The sequence below is a fragment of the Rhea pennata genome, chromosome 2, assembly GCF_028389875.1.
Source record: "Rhea pennata isolate bPtePen1 chromosome 2, bPtePen1.pri, whole genome shotgun sequence".
Taxonomy (NCBI): Eukaryota; Metazoa; Chordata; class Aves; order Rheiformes; family Rheidae; genus Rhea; species Rhea pennata.
The window spans coordinates 106988818-107008025 of NC_084664.1; the positions used below are offsets into that span (position 1 = coordinate 106988818).

At 35.0% G+C, this 19208-nt stretch overlaps 1 protein-coding gene across 3 annotated transcripts in view; it reads right to left on the reverse strand.

The window, feature by feature from the left end:
* Nucleotides 1-19208, reverse strand: part of LOC134136312 (cadherin-7) — a 70529-nt gene that overhangs the window by 37698 nt on the left and 13623 nt on the right. For all 3 annotated transcript variants that reach the window (XM_062568109.1, XM_062568108.1, XM_062568110.1), the window contains exon 2: nucleotides 2230-2524. In XM_062568109.1, the coding sequence (XP_062424093.1) occupies nucleotides 2230-2524 (295 nt within the window). The remainder of the gene's footprint in view (nucleotides 1-2229; nucleotides 2525-19208) is intronic.

The following is a 19208-nucleotide window of genomic DNA, read 5'->3' on the forward strand; positions in this document are numbered from 1 at the left end:
ATTTACAAGCCATCAAGATATTTCCACTATCCAGGATAATCGATATAATTGGACTTGACCCAAATATAATTTGAACTTGACCAGAAGTTATTTGAAATAACACAAAAGATTGGCTTCAATTAGCCTCTCACTAATGTCCTAAAATATTTATCAAATATAACGCAGAATCATTACACTTGCATAATCATACTTTAGGTTAAAGGCTATAATTCTCCTAGTTTGATAGTCTGGGTTTATAATCTTGTGCTCTCTTTCATTTTGTTTAATATTCAATTAAGGAATCCTTGTCATGGATATAATTTTAAACAAAATAAGAGAGAGAGAGACTTTGTTTTTCCTTAATATTTAATGAAACCTCTATCGTGTTATATGAATACGAATTATTGTGACTATGTAAAACAAATGCTGCAGAAGCACTTAATGTTGATCCTTAATCTAATAATAATGTAATATTCTGTAGCTGTATGATAGAAACCAAGAAGATGCTTAAAATATAAAATTTCAAGAAGCTCAGGATGGAGAAATTGCCCTTAGTCAGTACAAATCCTAGAGAGTGCTCAAGCCTCAGTTAAGAATAATTTTGCACAAAAATCCACCTAAGCTGAATATATGATTGATGCAAAAACCAGTACGGGAAAGAATTTCTTTCAAACATTCATGCGCTGAAGAATCATTGAGATAGACAAAAATAGATTACTTTGAAGGATAGTCCCTATGGCCTCCAATGTACATTGCAAACTCTCCAAGAATTGCTTCCCACTATATTTTTTGAGAAGTTGGAGTAAGGTTTGGGAGTTGATGCATGGGTTTCTGTGTGTCGATAAATTTTGTATTTGTCCAAATGCTAATTTTTCAGTACAGGATGAGGTAGGAGTTGCTCCAGCAAGAGAGAAATGTGGTGATAATATGATTCAGGAGGGAAGACAAAGGTGGAAGATATTTCCAAAACCTAACTATTGCTGCATTCTACAGTTCATTTACTAATCCATTGCTAAAGTAAAATAATCTAGTCCTAAAGTAAAACGAAAAAATTCCCAAACTAGAAAGAAACGTCTTAATCCAAACACTTTCTACAGAACATATATTTGAAGGATTAAATACTTAGGTTTTTAGGTCTTAGATTATCCATCTCTCTTTTTTCCAAAATTCCAAAATTTTCCAAAATTCCAAAATTCCAAAGTTTCAAATGTAAAAGCAAATGTTGATTAATGGTTGCACCATCACATTTAGGCAGGTGAGATTCTTCTATTCTCTCTCTCTCTCTCTCTCATTTAGAAGCATTTCTTCTTCACACAGGAGGTGTTATTGAGGAAACTATAGAAAATTCTATATAGGCAATCTTACTGTAAGAGTATAAAGTTTTTATATAGTTTAGAATCAGAGAAACCACTAATTTCAAACACCATGTAAGTCTTTTAACATGAAGTTAAAAGTTTCCAATACATGTGTTTACACTGAAGTAGCTGAAGTTCATCTGCTTTTTTAGTGTCTTGCTTGCATTTATATCTTCAGATTGAACTATAATTCATCAAAATGTCTCTGGGCCAGACTCTCATTTGGGCTAGATGATCCAGCTTTCAACGGAACACTAGCACCTAAGAGCAAGTGAGCATTTTGTCCTGTTAAGGTGAAGAGACAGCGAATTTCAAGAATAACTCTTCCGACAGAAGAGTTGAAATGTTTGTAAGCCATTCCTTTCTGGAATTTTATAAAATTTCTGAAGTTGGACTGCAATATCTGTTAAATGCACATAGTTCTCAGAGAACTGAATTTAAGTATCACAGAAGACGCACAGTAAACTGATACTTACCAAAATATTTAGGCACTAGAAGAAATTTAAAGAGTTTATTCTGAATGAACCTTATCTGAACAAAATGATATATTATTACCTCTGAGTACTATAGCATAGGTGTGAAAATTATTGTAAGTAATGAGAATTATAAAACAAAGCCTCTGGGCACTGGAATGAGAAATACACCATAAAATGCTTATCTCAATCCCTGCACAGCTATATGAGTTTCACAACATTTTTGGAAGGGTTAATACTTAATCAAGCATGTTATTTCCAGTTAAGTTTTGAAATATCTAACTGTTGCAGGTGGCCTATATCTATGAGGTGCCTCATAGATAATTAAGCACCTTAGTGTGATACAGTAAAAAATAATGAAATTTTTAAAAAGGCAATAGGAACAAATTTCCCACAACACCAAAAGTGTATTTTGCACTTACCCACAGGAGACATCTCAGGAACTCCAGCAGTGTAAGGACCATCCAGAAATTTTGGTTCATTGTCATTGATGTCCTGAATCTTAATGACGAACTCAGATTCTGGTTCCACGGGTTTATTAGTCAGCCTATCTAATGCTTGTGCTCGGAGCGTGTAGTAGGCTTGCTCTTCTCGATCCAGCCTCTTTGTAGCATGAATATCCCCTGTGTTCTCATCAATAATGAAAATAGAACTTGCCCCTTCGCCTGACAAGATGTATTTGATGGAACCATCTCCTTTATCAACATCAGAGTGAAGCTGGTGAAAAATTGATGAGAGATGAGATTAACTTACAAGAGAGGTAGTGGCATGGAGATATGTAAAAATAATTCTTATGTCAAGCAGTAGTACATGAAATTTTATTGTTCTGGGAAAGACAAGCTGAATGTTTATCGTGCACAGCACATGAAAGGCTATTATAATCTCTCAGCTTGCTCTTTTGAGCAAGAAAATTTCATTCTTTTCTGCAAACAATATCATTTGCATATGGAGTTTATATTATCTTATAGTCTTCTCAAACTGGAGTTTCACATGGCTGCACACACACACACACACACACACACACACACACAATTATAAATTTACTTATTACTTGTAATACCTAAATTAAACTAGTTTGCTGGTTTCCACTTACTGTTCTACTAAAGGAGACTTCAAACAAATGTTAGAATTAACTTTGCTCCCTTGCATATATGGATGAACTACATACTGATTTCTTTAGTGTTTACTGTGTAGTGTTCAATATATATCAAATAGATTAAAACAGGTTGGCCAGATTGGGAGTCTTGCTCACTACCATCTAGTGGACAGTGAACTTCACTTCTATATCTTGTTTTCCAGTATCTAACATTAGAACATGTGCCCGCCTGCTGATAGCTAGGAAGTGTTAAAGATGGTGCAGTTCTACAATACAATAAAGAAACACGTAGGAAAGAGTCATACCACTCCATCCATCAGGAATGAATTCAGCATATTTATTATGTGTCATTCAAAGCTTGTCTTAAAGCAAAAATGGTAGCTATCCTCCAACTACGTGGCAGTGAGATGATTATATGCTGCATTTCATAGCATAGCTGGAGCTAGTAAGGCATATAAAAATACAATTCTAGAACTCTGAAAGTCCAGGAAATTGTCCTAACACCATCAGAACTGCGCAGCATGAAGTGCCAGGTGTAGTTTCCCTAGGACTACTTGTAGCAGGCACAGAAAAAAAGGTACCCCAGTGTGTCGAAATTTGTCTCCCTTTAGAATTGCAGAGCAGTTTTGCTTTACATAAAGGAACTTTCTTCTGAGCTTATAAGCTCTTTGTAAGTTATGGAGCAAGATTCCACAGCTTTTTGCAGCTCTTTTCTACCTACCGAGTCTCACTTTCCCTTTACAGAATGTAGGTTCAAACAATTCTCATATATATTTCAGATATGTAGTGGCAATGTAATTGATCTGGATAATCATGTTAAATAACCACACACATCAAAATTTAATATGGTACAAGAGAAAAGAACATCAGTAAAACTCCAAGTACTTGCTGGCTTGTTAAAGGATGATTATTACTCGTAAGTAGTTGAGGACAATGTTAAAGACACTCAGATTCTTTACAGCTCTTATCTCCTTTGGATTGGAGCTTGGAGGTGACTCTGCTGTCATCATCATGATAATTTCCTCTACTAACATTTTTTCTCTCAGCTGGGAGTATGACTGAGATAGTAATCAGTTCCAGAATACACTTGCAGAAAATTGCTATCTCAGGCATAACTTAGCACAGCTGCAAAAGCTTTTCCTATTTCAGTAGGGAAGAATTGGTGATCAGTTTTGAATTTTTCAGATGGGTAAAAAGCTGCCTGTTTCTTATACATTATTTCACTTACACTGGCTGGGTATCCCATACTTATGCAATTACAGTGCACTCTCTCTTAAAACAAAAATGGAATCTGAGTTTTTGGCTGTATCCAAAAACAGGACTAGGGTGTCTGAAAGAGATTAGGTTCATTATTTCAAAATATAGCTTATCAGTCCTCATTCTGTTCCTACCTCGCTCCTGAGATATCTAAAGGAGCCTGAGATTTCTTTGATGGAGTTCCCCAAGTATCTGAAGTCCTGCTTCTGGGCAGATAGAGGAACATTCAGTGTTGACACTAACAGCTCAAGGTAAAATTCATCTCACACCCAGGCTCTTTCAAGATCCACAGAATTGGATATTCCTCAGTCATATGACTGAGTGCTGATTCAGTAAAGGATTAAAGTATGCCAGTGTTCATCTCACAAATCTGACAGATGTTCCTCTTGCTATATTTTAAAACATGACTGGAAGAGGAACCCAGGATTCTATGATCTTCCATACAAAAGACCAGTGACCTGAGCAATCTGTATGGCTTATGTTTTGTTTTGTTATTTATTTATTTTATTTATTTATTTTATTATTATTATTTATTTATTTTTACTAAGACATACTTCAGGGAGCATTTTCTCCTATCTGCTAGGGAGGAATTGAGTGGATTTCCTTTTACAGCTTGAATCCTAGATAGTAGCCAGTCTAAGCTCTAGAGTACTGGGTACTATTATCTAAGAAAAGAAGTTGTAAGCTATAAAGATCCAGTGCCTTCACTTTCCTAAGTGATTCAGACAGAGCACCAGTATTTCTGTGGTGACTGAGATGCTCCCATTCTCCCCATCAAAATTATTCCACCTTTTGTGGCACACGTATGGATTCACTGGATGACAAAAAGAGCAGATGACACCATCATAACCAGCAGTTTATCAGACTGAGCAATTTCATAGAAGATTGGATGTGCTCAGAGAGGCAGAAAAGGGACCTGAATTCCCATCCTGAATTGCTGAGAGTAGGCTAGCTCATGTGGTGGCCAAAGCCTTCTTCATCAACACGCGACAGTGCAGCACCCAGGCTCTGAGTCTCACCACATGGTTGCAGCTGTAGAGCTGCACAGCCTCCCTTTCACCTTGCATTTTCATCCAGTCCTGTCCCAAGTAACTCTATAACAGGGTTTCTAAAGAAAAGTCTGAGACATTCAGGGGAGAGCATTTGAGGTGTAAATTCTCAAACAAGCACTGACTAAGGCTTTCATTTCCCAAAGAAGGAATTCTGTAATTTTAGCATTTCCCATTTCCTCACTTAGTGACTCTCTGATTAACATGTTGTTTTTTAATGAATCCCACTCTGAGGTCTGTAAATCTCCTCATGGATTTTACTACAGTTATTGGTGCCATGGAGTGAAATGTTGAACATAAGGCACTTTTTGGAATGATGCCTTCTTAGAAAAAAAGCTACTCCATGGACTAGTAAAGTGATTATCAATGGCCTTTGTTACTCCAGGGCTGAGACTCTGGATAAACTAACTTATTTGTACTTCTATTAAGTATTCAACACTTTGTTCTACTAAGTCTTTAAAAAATTGTATTGACCCTATGCTCAAGTTAGTGAAGCACTGTTCTCTAACGGTTTAACCTCAGGAAAGGCTATACTACTACCGATTTAGCTCATTTCTGTCACTATGGTACTGTCAGTTCTATATAAAACCCTCTAAAGAATTTGTTTGAGCATTTTTATGTGTATTTTAGTGTCAGCACGAGGTAACTAAAAGTACAGTACAAGAGAACAATACAAAAATAAACTATGTTGAAGGAATGTCACATGTTTGGACATGTTTGGAGAGTTTTTGGATCAGCTTTCAAAATTCAAAAATTCTTAGTAGTCACAAAGTTGTTGCACTTAGTAGTGCAAAGCAATTGCACTGTGTAGAAATACAGTGATTCAAAATCTTCAAAATCTTTTAAATCATTAATGTAGATATATGAATGGTTTGCAACTACTAAGAAGATTTTTAGACATAGGAGTACTGCACCATATTGCCAGCTCTGCTACCACCAGTGTGACTTCAGATTAGCCATATTTTTAGCTTTGAACTTCACATTCTAAGGAGTCACCACTAATACTTACATTGTAATGCTGGCTTTAGAAATCTCTCTTCATTGTCGTTTTTCTCTTTGCTTGTTTGGGAGTGGTTGGGAAGGGAAAAAAGAAGTACATTTAACAATGACACCTGGGCATAGGTACTTTTTTTTTTTTTTTCAGGAGTAGCTTGTAATAAGTATTTTAAATAAATAATCTCCTGCCCCTGTGCCTCTCACAAGCTCTTGCATGAGAAGATGGTAATTTAGGCCGTAATGTAGAGGTCTGAACTTCATTCTTCCCCCTTTCTGAAAGGGGAATGCTACTGATAAATGCTATACCGGATGTATAGTTCCTCCACCTTCGGTTGCCACCCCCAAGCAAATATCCATTCATGATGGTCACTCTCATTTGCCTTGGCTTTCAGGTGACCTTACTCTCAGCATGCAGTTCTCGATCCAATTATTATATGCCAGTCTTATTGCTTCTTTGCTATATTCCACGTCCATTTAACCTAAAGGTTTTAAATGTTTTGGTGTTGAGTGTTCCCTGCCCAAGAGTACATGAGAACAGAGAATGAAAACAGCAAGCTTTTATAGAGAGATGCATTTTTAACAGGAAGATAACTTTTGAAGTCTTAGGAAGGTTAACAGAGATGAAATGGATCTAATAAGAAAAGACACAAGCCTTGTGCGAGCAGAGAGGCCCTGTACTTATTAGAAGGTTTTATATTATTGTTATTTTTAGTGGAAAAGAACTTTCTGAGTGCCCTACACTGTCTCTGAAATCAAGCTGGAAAGAGGATACTCAAATCTCACAATCAAGCACTAAATCTCCTCACAGCTAGAGCAAATGCTTACTGGGATATATGTGAGAGCTATTTAGATGCTTGTAGCAAAGACACCGCTGCTCTAAACCCCATGATGAATCAGATTTTGACTTCAGTTGTATTCTTGGACCCGCAGCAATTAAAGCTCTGTACAGGGTCTCATCTAATGTATTTATGTTTATGTGATTCCTTAGGATCATGATTATTCTTAGGAGCACTGAAACCTAACTAATCCTGAAACCTAACTAATCCATCTTCTTCAAGCTCTCTGATATTCAGGCATTTCTGGGTTTAGTCCATTTGCACGTACAGATCAGTAACATCAATGATGATATCATTTTGCATCACCCGCTGTTAAGGTATGCTAATGCAGTAGTTTAAATAGAGAAGGAAATTCATTATGATCAATAAGTAGAGACACTTCACTGCATTAGAAACAAATTTTCTGGCAGAAATGATCTCTTTGACTTCTGAATGTGAGGTTTGCTATTTTCTCTGATTTTCAGTTTGGTCGCCCTTAAAATAGGTACAATATTTGCATGCCTCTCTTCTTCCCCAAAGAGCTATCTTTACAACTGTTCCTCACTGTGCTATGATAGGCAACTTTTCTTTTTTTCTTTCTTTCTTTTTTTTTGCAGAGTATACAGATTCAGAGTTGATCAAGGTGAAGAAGAAAGAGACAAAGAGAACATGCAGGGCTTTCAGCACCAGGTGAACAGCTGAGGTAACAGTGAGAAAGAAACAGAGCAAACATAAGATGCTTCAGTACAAACCAGCTCCATATCTCCCTTGAACTATGAGAAAATGCACACTTGTTTTCAGAACAACTGTAAAGTCTTCTTAAGGAGGTGTTACCTTGCCTACACTCTTTCCTTTCTTATTGTGAAAAGATTAGAAATGGAAGAGCAGAATGAAAAATGCCTCCTCATGACTGCTCAGGCATCTGTAGAGGAACTGATACAATTGCAACTTTATTCCTATTTTTTCATTCCTAGGAGGAATGGAGGGGAAAAAAAAAAAAAAAAAAAAAAAAAAAAAAAAAAGAAGGACAAAGGAAGAAAGAACACCAAGCCTGAAACAATATCCTTCTTATAACCACAGCTTTCTCTCACAAAACAACTGAAAATTGACACTCAGGAAGAAAACACTCGGGTCCTCACACACCAATATCCTCCCACTGCTTACAAGGAAGATTTGGAAATGGAACTTGTCAGATGTATACAGATTAAACGTGTAACTGTCAGAAGATGAAGGACGGTAGTGGATTTCAAACAAAGACTTAATTTGGCTATTTCTTTTAAATCTTCCTCATCACAATGTCCAAGTTCTTAAAACTTCTGTTCTTTGAGTTACTATTTAATTTGGTTGAAGCTATAAAGTTTTGAAGCTTCTTCTTTCCCTCAGATTGTCACTGTCAGCAAATGTTTTGAATTGTGTTGATTCATAATGTGCTAGATATCTGTATCTGTATTTTTAAACATATAAGACTATATTTATTAATGTTCAAGAGGGTGTACTGTTACTGATTTGGAACAATTTCAATGCAAATAATAAATAATTCAAATGCAATATAGGTAATGAAGTTAACATCTAAGTAAAATCTGATTTGAAAACATATCACCTTTCTGCAAATTGTAAGGGCCTCACACACACATATTAGTTATTGATATTATTGTTATTTTCAGAGGGAGTTGTAGAACTGTTTTGGAAACTAATCATCTATCAATACCAACAGCATACATAGCTACTTAAGACACTTTTTTGAATTTCTTTTTCAGTCTCATTAGAAAAATCATGAGGATCAGAAACATTTTATTGATGTTAGCAAAGACTTGTAGTTCACTTAATTCATATCACACCCAGGAACTTGTGAAAGCATTACTCAGGTGATGATGATTATCTTATAGAAATCATGTGTCCAAGAAACATTGGGAAAGGGATAAAGATGCTTCTAGAGGGCTTGTGTTTGTTTTTAGCTTTATGAATTTGTGTAAAACTGGGCTCAAAAAGGAAGTTACTGGCCTCTGTTCTGTGCTTTCAGTATGATAGATGATTTTGAGGACAAGAGATGGAGTAAATACAAATGACTATATCCAAAATCCTAATATTTCTAATTAAAAGGAGATAGAAAAGAAGGAATTTGGGAGTACATGCTTCTAATGCTGTCAAAGCTTCCTTGTCTCTGCAAGGCTATCAGTATAGTAGGAATATAACATAGGCAACTGTGCCACAATGGCACAATTTGCCACTTTGACATACTGGCCTTTTTTTTGCATTATTTTGTTGCTTCCAGACTTTTTCCTTGTCAGGCAAGTGCAGAGGTAGTCATGTGGAAACACAGCAAGGCCCTGTGCCATAGACCATGTTATAAACACAGTATATTCATTCAGTGCAGGCAGCTAGTGATAGGTATACTCAAAACTCGATCAACCTAGAATTTTGTCACCCCCAAAATTACATCTACATTCCTGAGATCTTTCGTCTCATTCAATATCATTTTTATAGGCTGCCTGAACTCAAAGAGTGTCTCCAGATCCCTTTTTATCTTGCAACAGATAATATTAACATCCTTCTACCATAAGCAAATATATCTGCCTAGTATCACCACAAAGGCACATGGATAGAAGGACGTCGCTGGACCAGGCATTTATCAAGCAAATGTTACTGCTTGTCCATTATAGCTCTCCAGCAGGCAAATCATGTCATTTGGTGAATTCGAGCCTCAGAGATCTTTATATTCAATAGTGTGTATGTAGTCAGTTAGAATGAACATCTATCTACAGTGAAGTTATACATGAAGGTACATGATCCAGGAAGCATAGGATAAGAGAGAAAACAAATATAAAGAAAACAGAGTGAAGAGAGAAAGCTGTGAGACTGAAAAAGGGGTGAGAAGGAACAAACCAAGGTGGATAAGAGCAGGAACAATTCGGGGGGAGAAGGAGAGAACTTCAGTGAGGAACAGACTGATGAAAAAGCTTGAAGGAAAGTGAGGGAGTAGAGGAGAGAGGGACAGAATGAGAGAAGGAGGAACTACAAGGTCAGATGGGAGGGAACAGTAAGAATGAAAAAAAAAGTGCAAATAAAAGAAAATGATAAAATGGAGTTTTTTCAGTGTTAGCCCAGAACTGTAATTGAGAGTAAAGCATGATCAATATTTTCTTTTCATGCTCTGTTTAATGCAATAGGAATTATAAAGCTTATAAACTGAATCTGTTCAGGTGTCATTTTACTGGAAATGTGCATTACTGCTACTCCAAATTTACAAATAAAGCCCATTCTGGAAGAAAAAACAGAGAGTGCAATTTAAATTGTCAATGATTTTAAGATGTTCAAATAGAGGAACAACGAAAAGAGATCTGACTGATGGACATGGAGAGCAGCATAGAGTCAGTTGGTTCTGAATAAAGCAAGCATCATTCTTGCCCCCTTAATGTAGTTTCTGAATTTTTTTGTCTGCTTCTGTATCTGAGAAATTAAAATAATAAGAATTGTATTAATTTCCTCAGACTTACTGCCTACCATGGTTAAATTTGAATAAGCAGTTAGGCTTTTTTGTTCCCTTCATTCCCAGTACTGTTTCCCAAGTAAAAGATTCAGAAATACAGATAGGAGAGTTTGATTTAAAGAAAAAATGTAGCCATTATATTCTTCAGAGTCTGATCTACATGGAGGAATACGGGGGGTAATATCCTTATCATTTCAGCTACATAAAGTGAAGTGAATATTTAATTTTGTCAGCTGCTAAAAAAAAAGGAGAGAGAAGGGTTGAGGAGAGGGTATAAAAGAGAAAGAAAACAATGGAATTTCTTGAATTCTTTGATGGTTGTTATTCAAACAAAATTCAAAATAGAAGTACCAAAATTCTAAAACGTACACTTCATAAAATTCCAGCTAGAATCTAAGTAAGCCCTCAAGACTGCTAGGTGAATACAAAGTTCAGATGAAAGGTTCTTCTAGGAATAAGAGGTTCTGTCATCTAAAGGCTAGTGATTTGAATAATTAATAGGAAATATTGAAAACTGAATGTGATAAGAGCAACTACATCACATTTTTATGACATTTATTCCCTTAATAATACTCAAATTGTATCTATAGAGTATTCTTTCTCTCTGCATGTGTGTATGTGTATATATATTATATATATATAAAATTCAGCTCTTTAGATATAGATAGCAATACAGTGATCATGTACACACGTGCGCGCACACACGCACACAGTTCTTTATTGTGTCCTCTTTTCTCCCTGTCTTAGCAGATGCTATAGTCATAAAACCATGCTTTCCCCTTCCCAGTTTTAACAGGAGCACTAAATGCCCTGTGGCGACAAGGAATTGTGCAGCCAGCCCATTAAGATTAGTGCAGCTTCAGGAAGAACATAGAAGCAGCTGCTACTATAGATGGAGATGAGTGGGCACATGCAGCCAGCTGAGTGTTCTTGAAGAGTTTTAATGGGCCATCATCATGGCCTGTCACTCTCTGAAATGACTATTTGTCATTCATACTCTTAAAAGACAGTTTGGCAGCTTTAGGAGGTAAAAACCATCTGTACACTGTGTATCATCACATACTAATTGTATAATATTTCATTTTTTGGGGGGGGGAAACAACAATACTGTATTGTAGCACCACCAAGAGCCTGCAGGCAACATAACATGCTCAGAATAGGAATGGGGGGGGGAGGGGAAGATGGCTTTTCCCTCACACACACTTGAAACTTTTCAGAAATTAACCTTCTTCAAATTTAGAATGGAGAAAATAGATCACAATGAACAACGGATTTGCCTGAATCAGGCCTTTCACTATATGTAAACAATATGCCTATTGAAATACTTACAGATCCGTTCAATACTCAAAATCTGTTACAAAGCACTCAGAATCCATCAGAATGTATTTCTTGAAGTATTCGTTCTGAGCATTTTAGGGATCAAACTGCATCACTGCTACACTAAAACCATACAATAGTATATTTGTTCTCTGACTTACCACATAAAATCTGCCTCTTTTTTTTACCCAAATAGATTTAGCTTGTGATTAAATAAATCAGTGAGTCAAACTTTGTTTATGCAAGTTCCAAAAACAAATAAATCATGTGGCAATACCACTGGAATGAAATTCTATTTACAAGTTACTGAATAATTATTTTCACATTTGGGTCTCTGCATTTACTTCAGATCCAGGTGACTAAGTAATCTTCCAAATACGCCACTAGTCCAACCATATGGCCCAGTCTATTCATAATGCACCATACTACTTGCTGTTATATACTAAACCAAAGTATTTAATGGTCTAGTGATTTGATTCATTTTGCTGCCAAGAATCACTGAAGTTGTAATGCAAAAAAATCTCTTGAAGCCACAGCTCTCCATTTCAGCTGTATAATAAAATTCTGTAGGCTGTTCTCTCCCTCCATTCCTCATTAAAATGAAGACACAAAAAATGTAGCATGACAAATAAATACCACGGACCCTACCCTACTCTGTCGAGGAATATCTCTGGACTAGCAGGTGTCCAGATGTTTGCACACACATAGCAGCTTGCAGAAACAGAGCTTTCAAGAAGCTTCATTATTCTTCCTGTCTTACTTTCCCCACTACACAGAAAACTATCTTCGCTCACACAATATTAACACATATACAGAAAAGCACTATTTACCTTTAGTATACACTTTTCTTAGATTAATACGTACATTTATGCATACATATATTTACACTGATACAGAAATTTTATATTTTTATGGAATTGTACATTATAACTAAAAAAGACATACTTTCATTTTGTTAATTATTTAAGATTTAAATCTTGGATTTTTTATTTATGTGTTTATTTTTTTATTACCAGAGAACGCACTTTACCTTGTGATAGAGGAGAGAAGGAGAGAGGGGAGAAGGGACAAGGAAGGTAACAGTAGAATGTGAATGTGTACAATAATGATAAGTGAAGGCTTTTACTTTTTTCCCTACTTTGAGAAATAAAAAGTAGAAGAAGAATGTAAATATGCTGTTGGAAAGCTGTTTCTCCTGTATCACCTTTTTTCTACTTTGTCATGATAATTCACCTCTGGGATTTCAACTACAAGAGCATATTAAAGAAATTTTTTTTCCTATCTAAATCTACAATCTAAGGAATTATATGTAATTGCACAGAGCAAGTAAATAATCACACACTTTTTGCTTGAACATCTGTATCAATAACACCATATTTATATCATATATATACCATATCATACCATATCAATAATACCATACCAAACAGAAATTTATTTGATATTAAAGTCTTTTCTGTGATCAGATACCTACTTATACTGAATTTCCTTGTTTTTAGAGTAGAAACTAGACCTCTGGTATTGTCTCTTTTTTGTCAAACTACTGATCTGATCTATAGTTAGAGTGATTATCCTGTTTCTGCTTCAACTATCCAAAATAGGATGCAGCACTGCTTGGTTGATAATGATTTTCTCATAGGGACCTGTTTCCAAAGAACATTAACACCAAGAAGTAGATTCCTGGAGGCTGTAGAGGATTTTTTTTTTTCCTCCTTCTGTTTTTGGTTGGTTTTTATGTTGTATCTATTTCTGAAATTTCATTCACTCTTAGAAGTTTAATGCCACTAAAAATCCATTTGTAATCTTACCGTGTATGTTAGTGGGAAGTACCAAAATTATCATAGGCTGGAAGAGAACTGTAAAATGTATAACTGTAAAACAGTTGAAGTAATTACTGTGACTAATTGTGTCTGCAGAAGCTTATAAAGTACTGGACTATAGCAGACAGCACGATATGATCATTTTAATGATGAAGGATTTACAATACAGAAAAGATGTAATTAACTGAGTCCATAGCCACACCAGGTTTTAATTTCTTGCAAACAGTTAAAGACCTGTTAAATAAAATTTATGAAACTATTAAAACAAAACAGAATTAATATTTTGTTCTACATCTCCCTTTTTTTTTATTTACAGAAATGATAACATACATGTCCGGGCATCAGTGTTTATTATTAGGTTTTGATTTTTTTAAATTAAGCTCATATTCTCTTTCTTTGAGTTTTATATGTGTTAGCTATCCTGCAAAGCTTACAGTTGACATGACAAGCTATCAAATACTTATTTATTTGATCATATTGCTTATATATGAAAAAGTGTTTCATGCTATCCAGAAGTATTTCCACAAATCAAACCCGATGAGCATTCCCACTGAGATCTATGGAACTACTCCTAGATTTAAAGTGCAAAATTAAGAATTGACATAATACCCATATCACACATAATTAGCCCCCAGGGAGATGTGGGCACAGTAATAGCAGCTCAGAGTTGAGAGTGGGTCAAGGAAATAAAGCAAGAAAGACAATTTTGAGTATAAAATTTTACTGTAAGTTTTTAATATAAATAATTGATTTCATATAAAAAGGGCAGCAATAAAAATCTGTACTAAAGCATTTATACATCATTGCTAAATATGACAGTGTAATATGAGAAAACAATTCATGACCCTTGCTTTAGCAAGATGGATATTTAGATACTTTCCTCTAGAGACTGGTTTTATGTCTTAAAATGCAAAGTTCACTTAAAAAGAGCAGAAGAATCCTTTAGTTAATTTGTTATCTCAAAACACAAATTACTGTTGCCAAAGTGTTTACCTTTCATTTTGTATCTTTTTTTTTTTTTTCCGTTTGATTTGATTAAACTCCCTAAATATTTCTCTAGTGCTTTCCCCCCAGCTAATATTACTAATGGCTAACACTACACTCCGGTATAAATTTCTATGTGAAACATAGAACATGGAGTCTCTTCAGTAGTTTAAAGAACCATTTCTCTCTCTCTCTCTCTCTTTTTATCTTTTGTTTTTTTTCTTCCCCCACATATTTCACTTATGGTGATTTATCTAATATATTTTCCCCAAAAGGTGTTTAAGTGTTTGTTTGTAATATAAATATGTATAAATCCATACATACTGGTTCAAAATTTACTCCTAAAGGTAAGGAAATTTAACCCTGTATCACATCAAACTAAATCTGTGTTTTATGCTTCTCTGGCTGTCAGAACTTACTTAACACTCAGCAAAGTTGGTACCTAATGCTAAGCACATGCTAAACACCTTTCTGAGCTACAGTCCTAATGCCCGTGCAAAGGAAGAGTACGTTAATGAACAGCAATGTGCATCACACAAACTAACTGTAAGAAGAAATACTAAAAGCCATTACATAAATTCACACTGTGGTTGTTCAGCATTCAGAATACGCTGAAACAGGGCATACACAATAAATATGGGTATTTGAGAGTCTACCTTAAATTGTTCAGATCTTTTAAAGTTATCCTTTGTGAATAAATGATTTAAAAGGTTGGGTTTCTTCTTAATTTCTTTTCCTTACCATTAAAATTTGCAGGTCTATCAGAGCCTCCAGGTATAACCAGACTGCTTTCCAGGCAGTAATTCATAGTTTGAGAGGTACTTTTTATTTCACAGAATCAAAAGCTTGGAAAGAAATACCTTTTATGCCTATGTTTTATGCTGTTCAGAAAACATTTGAGGTGGAGGGATGATAACACATTAATATTTCAAAACCAAACCAAATTGCATTGAAGTTTGCCAAACTGCCTGTACAATACTAGGTTAATTGCATATAAATCCTACTATCTCAGAAGGATTTTAACAGATGTATACAAAGGGCAGTGCTCTCCTTGTGCCTCTTCTTATTTTGCTGAATATAAGGAGTGTTTAATAGAGATATTTTCATCACATTCACATGCACTCATTACACCTTGTTTTCTTAAAACATATTTTGACATTTAAAATGATGAGTGAAGGTATTCATAGATTAAAGCAGAAACTCACTGATAATTTTTTTCTAAAAAAAAAGCCATAGATATGACTTTTGGCATCTACAACTAATATCAGGAAGTTTAGCTAATATCAGGATTTTTTTTTTCTATTCTTCATGTTTGCACCATTCTTGCTGTTATTTACTGTCATTAAATGCTGGTGAGATAATCAATTTATGTCCCATTGATAACCAAATGATGAGAAATTACTGAATGGCAGGTGTCATTTTACATTGGTCCTGTGTGCTTACTGAATCTATATTAAAATTCAAATTGTTCAGACCTGTTGCTAATTCTGAAAGCCATCTGGATTCCCCTGAAAATGTTAAAACTTCTCCTTTAGAAACTCATTTCTGAAGGTTCCGGTACTTACATATATTGAGAAATTTGGATTTACATAAAAAGCCCTCTGATTATCTGATATAATATGTCTTTTTGCCGTTACAAAAGGTTTTGTGTAGTGTACATAATTTGAATTCATAGAAGGTCCCTGATGAAATTAGAGCACTTTTATCTAATGATCGTTTTCATATTACTTCCTTTCTGAGTGAACTATCATTCAATAAAAAATAGAGCAGACAATGATTTCCTTATAAGAAGACTTCCCATTTCTTAAGTTCTGTGGTCAACTTGAAGGTAAATGAGTTATTACTTATTCCATTAACTGCAAACAAGATCAATCATTTGAATTTATTCTCATTTACCTCAAATATTTGAGCTAAGATTACTGCTGCTCATTTCTGTCATATTTCCTGTGTATACTGTCAAATATTTCCTAAAGGAATCTTTTATTACAGTATCTGATCGTTTTCTTTTTATAACCAAATCTGCAAACAATGTATCATTCTTGGAGATTAAAGTTTAAATCACTGTAATACTTGCCCCCAGCATTTAAGACTGATCTTTGCTAAGTTTCACTTGACACAGCATGCAAACTTTCTACCAGATTGTCTGAGCACTCTCAAAGCTTAATTGATCTAATTTGCCTGTTTCGTCCTGGTAGAACTGTGTATCATTTCTATCCTCTTGGACTAAGCGATCACAATCTAATCAGTTTGTATGCAAAACAGATGGAATAGTTCACGTGCCTTTGCTATTCCCTTCCATGTATCCATATTAAAGCAATTCTAATCCTACAAGCAATCTGAACTTTCTGTACTTTTATAGGATTACTATATCTCACTGATTGGCCTTCTGTCACCAATTGTAGTGTTCAGAACTCTACACTGAAAGCATTTTCACTTTTGTCTTACACCTTCTGTGGGGTCCTTTAAAACAGCCATTTAATTTAACAAACTGTGATAAGTATTGCCTCATAGAGAAATTCAATAAGTCTCTTCACAGGTCTGTGGACTACAAGTATAGGGCATTTACATTCACTGAGGATCTTCTTTTAAATTTTTAAGGAAGAGCAAATAATTAATTATTTCCCCACTCTTAAAGTTCCAGACCTCATACATAAATAGATACTTTCAAACTTTTCAACTTTTGGAAGGAACAAGTTTTTTAAAAGTCAATAAATATTTTTTTTCAAATAATAATGTTTCTTTACATGAAAAAAATCTCCTACTTAGGTTATTTTTCTGTTCCTTTTTCTCTTCAAAAATGTTCAAAAGTAGTACTTCTTAGATACAAAGGCAATTTATTCAGAAGTTAAAGTACTTCTGAATAAACAAGATCTAACTTGTGAAAATAACACAAATAAATAAAAGCTTCCACAAACAACAATCACAAACAGATTAGTCAAACTAATGAAGATCAAGGATGTATAAATTCAAATATAATTAAAAATAAACATTCTGAATAAACAGAAAATTTTGCTTAATATCTTCACTTACAGTTCACAACTGGAACTTATGCTCCCATCCTGTCTCCAATTCATATACATCTTCAAAAGCCATTGTTTTTCTTCACCATTACTCTGTTCCTAACATTTCTAACTAATGAACCCTTTGTACTCCTCACAGTCCTACAGATTTCCTGTTCTGGGAGCTTTTGGTTGGCTTTTTGCCTGACTGGCTCATTTTTTTCCTACGTGCCTTCTTCCTACACATGTATATGTGTTACTGCATATTTGAGGAACTCTAAATCACTCTTTCCACAAAAGATAAGAGAAAACCAATGACCAGTGCTAATGGCAGCATTGGATACGGAATATCCACATAGCTCTGCAGCTACATGTAAAACAGGTGGAAGACTGGAAGACAAAAACAATAGCTAGACAGGAGGGTAAAGAAACACTAATGTACTACGAAATTCTTCAATTCTTGTCAAAGGTGTGCTAGTTCGGTAACAGAGCTGTGTTGCATCCACACATACACAAAAATAATGGCACAAGCAGGAATGCAGTTGTTCAATAGCAATCTACTGAATTAAATGTTAACTGTCAAAAAACGGACTGCATTAACCAAGTAGACCAATCTGATCATAAAAATGTCATCAAGACAGTAAATGGTCTTTCTATTAATGTTCTGTGTACTGAAAAGTGGTAGTATAAAAACAGCAATGTTTTCCCGTGATTTGCATTTCAAACAGACTCATTGGACAAGTAAAAAATTAAGCTGCTTGCATTGCAACTTTGTCTGCGTTGCCAAGACAAGCTCTATCATTCTTATGCATTGTCAGTAGTAATAAGTGTTCCACAAGACGCATTATGCCTCTAGCTGCATAAGAAAAAACCCTGTTATCTTCAGAGTCTATTCTCATTGTAAAAATGTATGGTCCCATAGCTTGCAACTAGGTTGTGCAGGTGTAATTCAGTGGAACATAACAAACAATTCTGTGGGTGATACTCAAGAAATAATAGAATGCAGTGTGCTGTCTCTCAGCTGTGTTAAGCTCAGCAGGACTAATAGAAATAATAAGTAGGAAAAAAAATATCACCAGAACAGGCAGGTATGACTTGTACATGGAATTCATCTACTGAAAAAATGGGTATAATTTTATACAGTCACTTTTAAGAGCAAATTTTCTGCTATTCTACAAACAATCAAACACACATTAGACTGTTGTACTGTGTTTAGTCAAGACTCTTGGGATTTCTTAGTGCCAGTGTGCATACTCATGATCCTAAGTTCCACTTCCCATGCCACAGTCTGCCTTTCTTTCTGACAGTGCCATACTCCAACCTGGAGGGATTTAAATGTTCAGCTAAGAGAAAAAGTTAATAGCATTGAATGTTTTCTTTGAGCTGAACATTACAGTGCAACATCAGGAAGGATTTTGTTTCTATTGATTATTGGGGCCCACAGCTTCAGAAATAGGAAGAACAGAACAAGTTTGTTAACTTGCCTTCCAAAACTTCACTTCAAATATAATGGTATCCTCTATTAAACATTATTAAACAATATCTTGATGCTTTAGAGCTTTTTTTAAAAAAAATTATGTT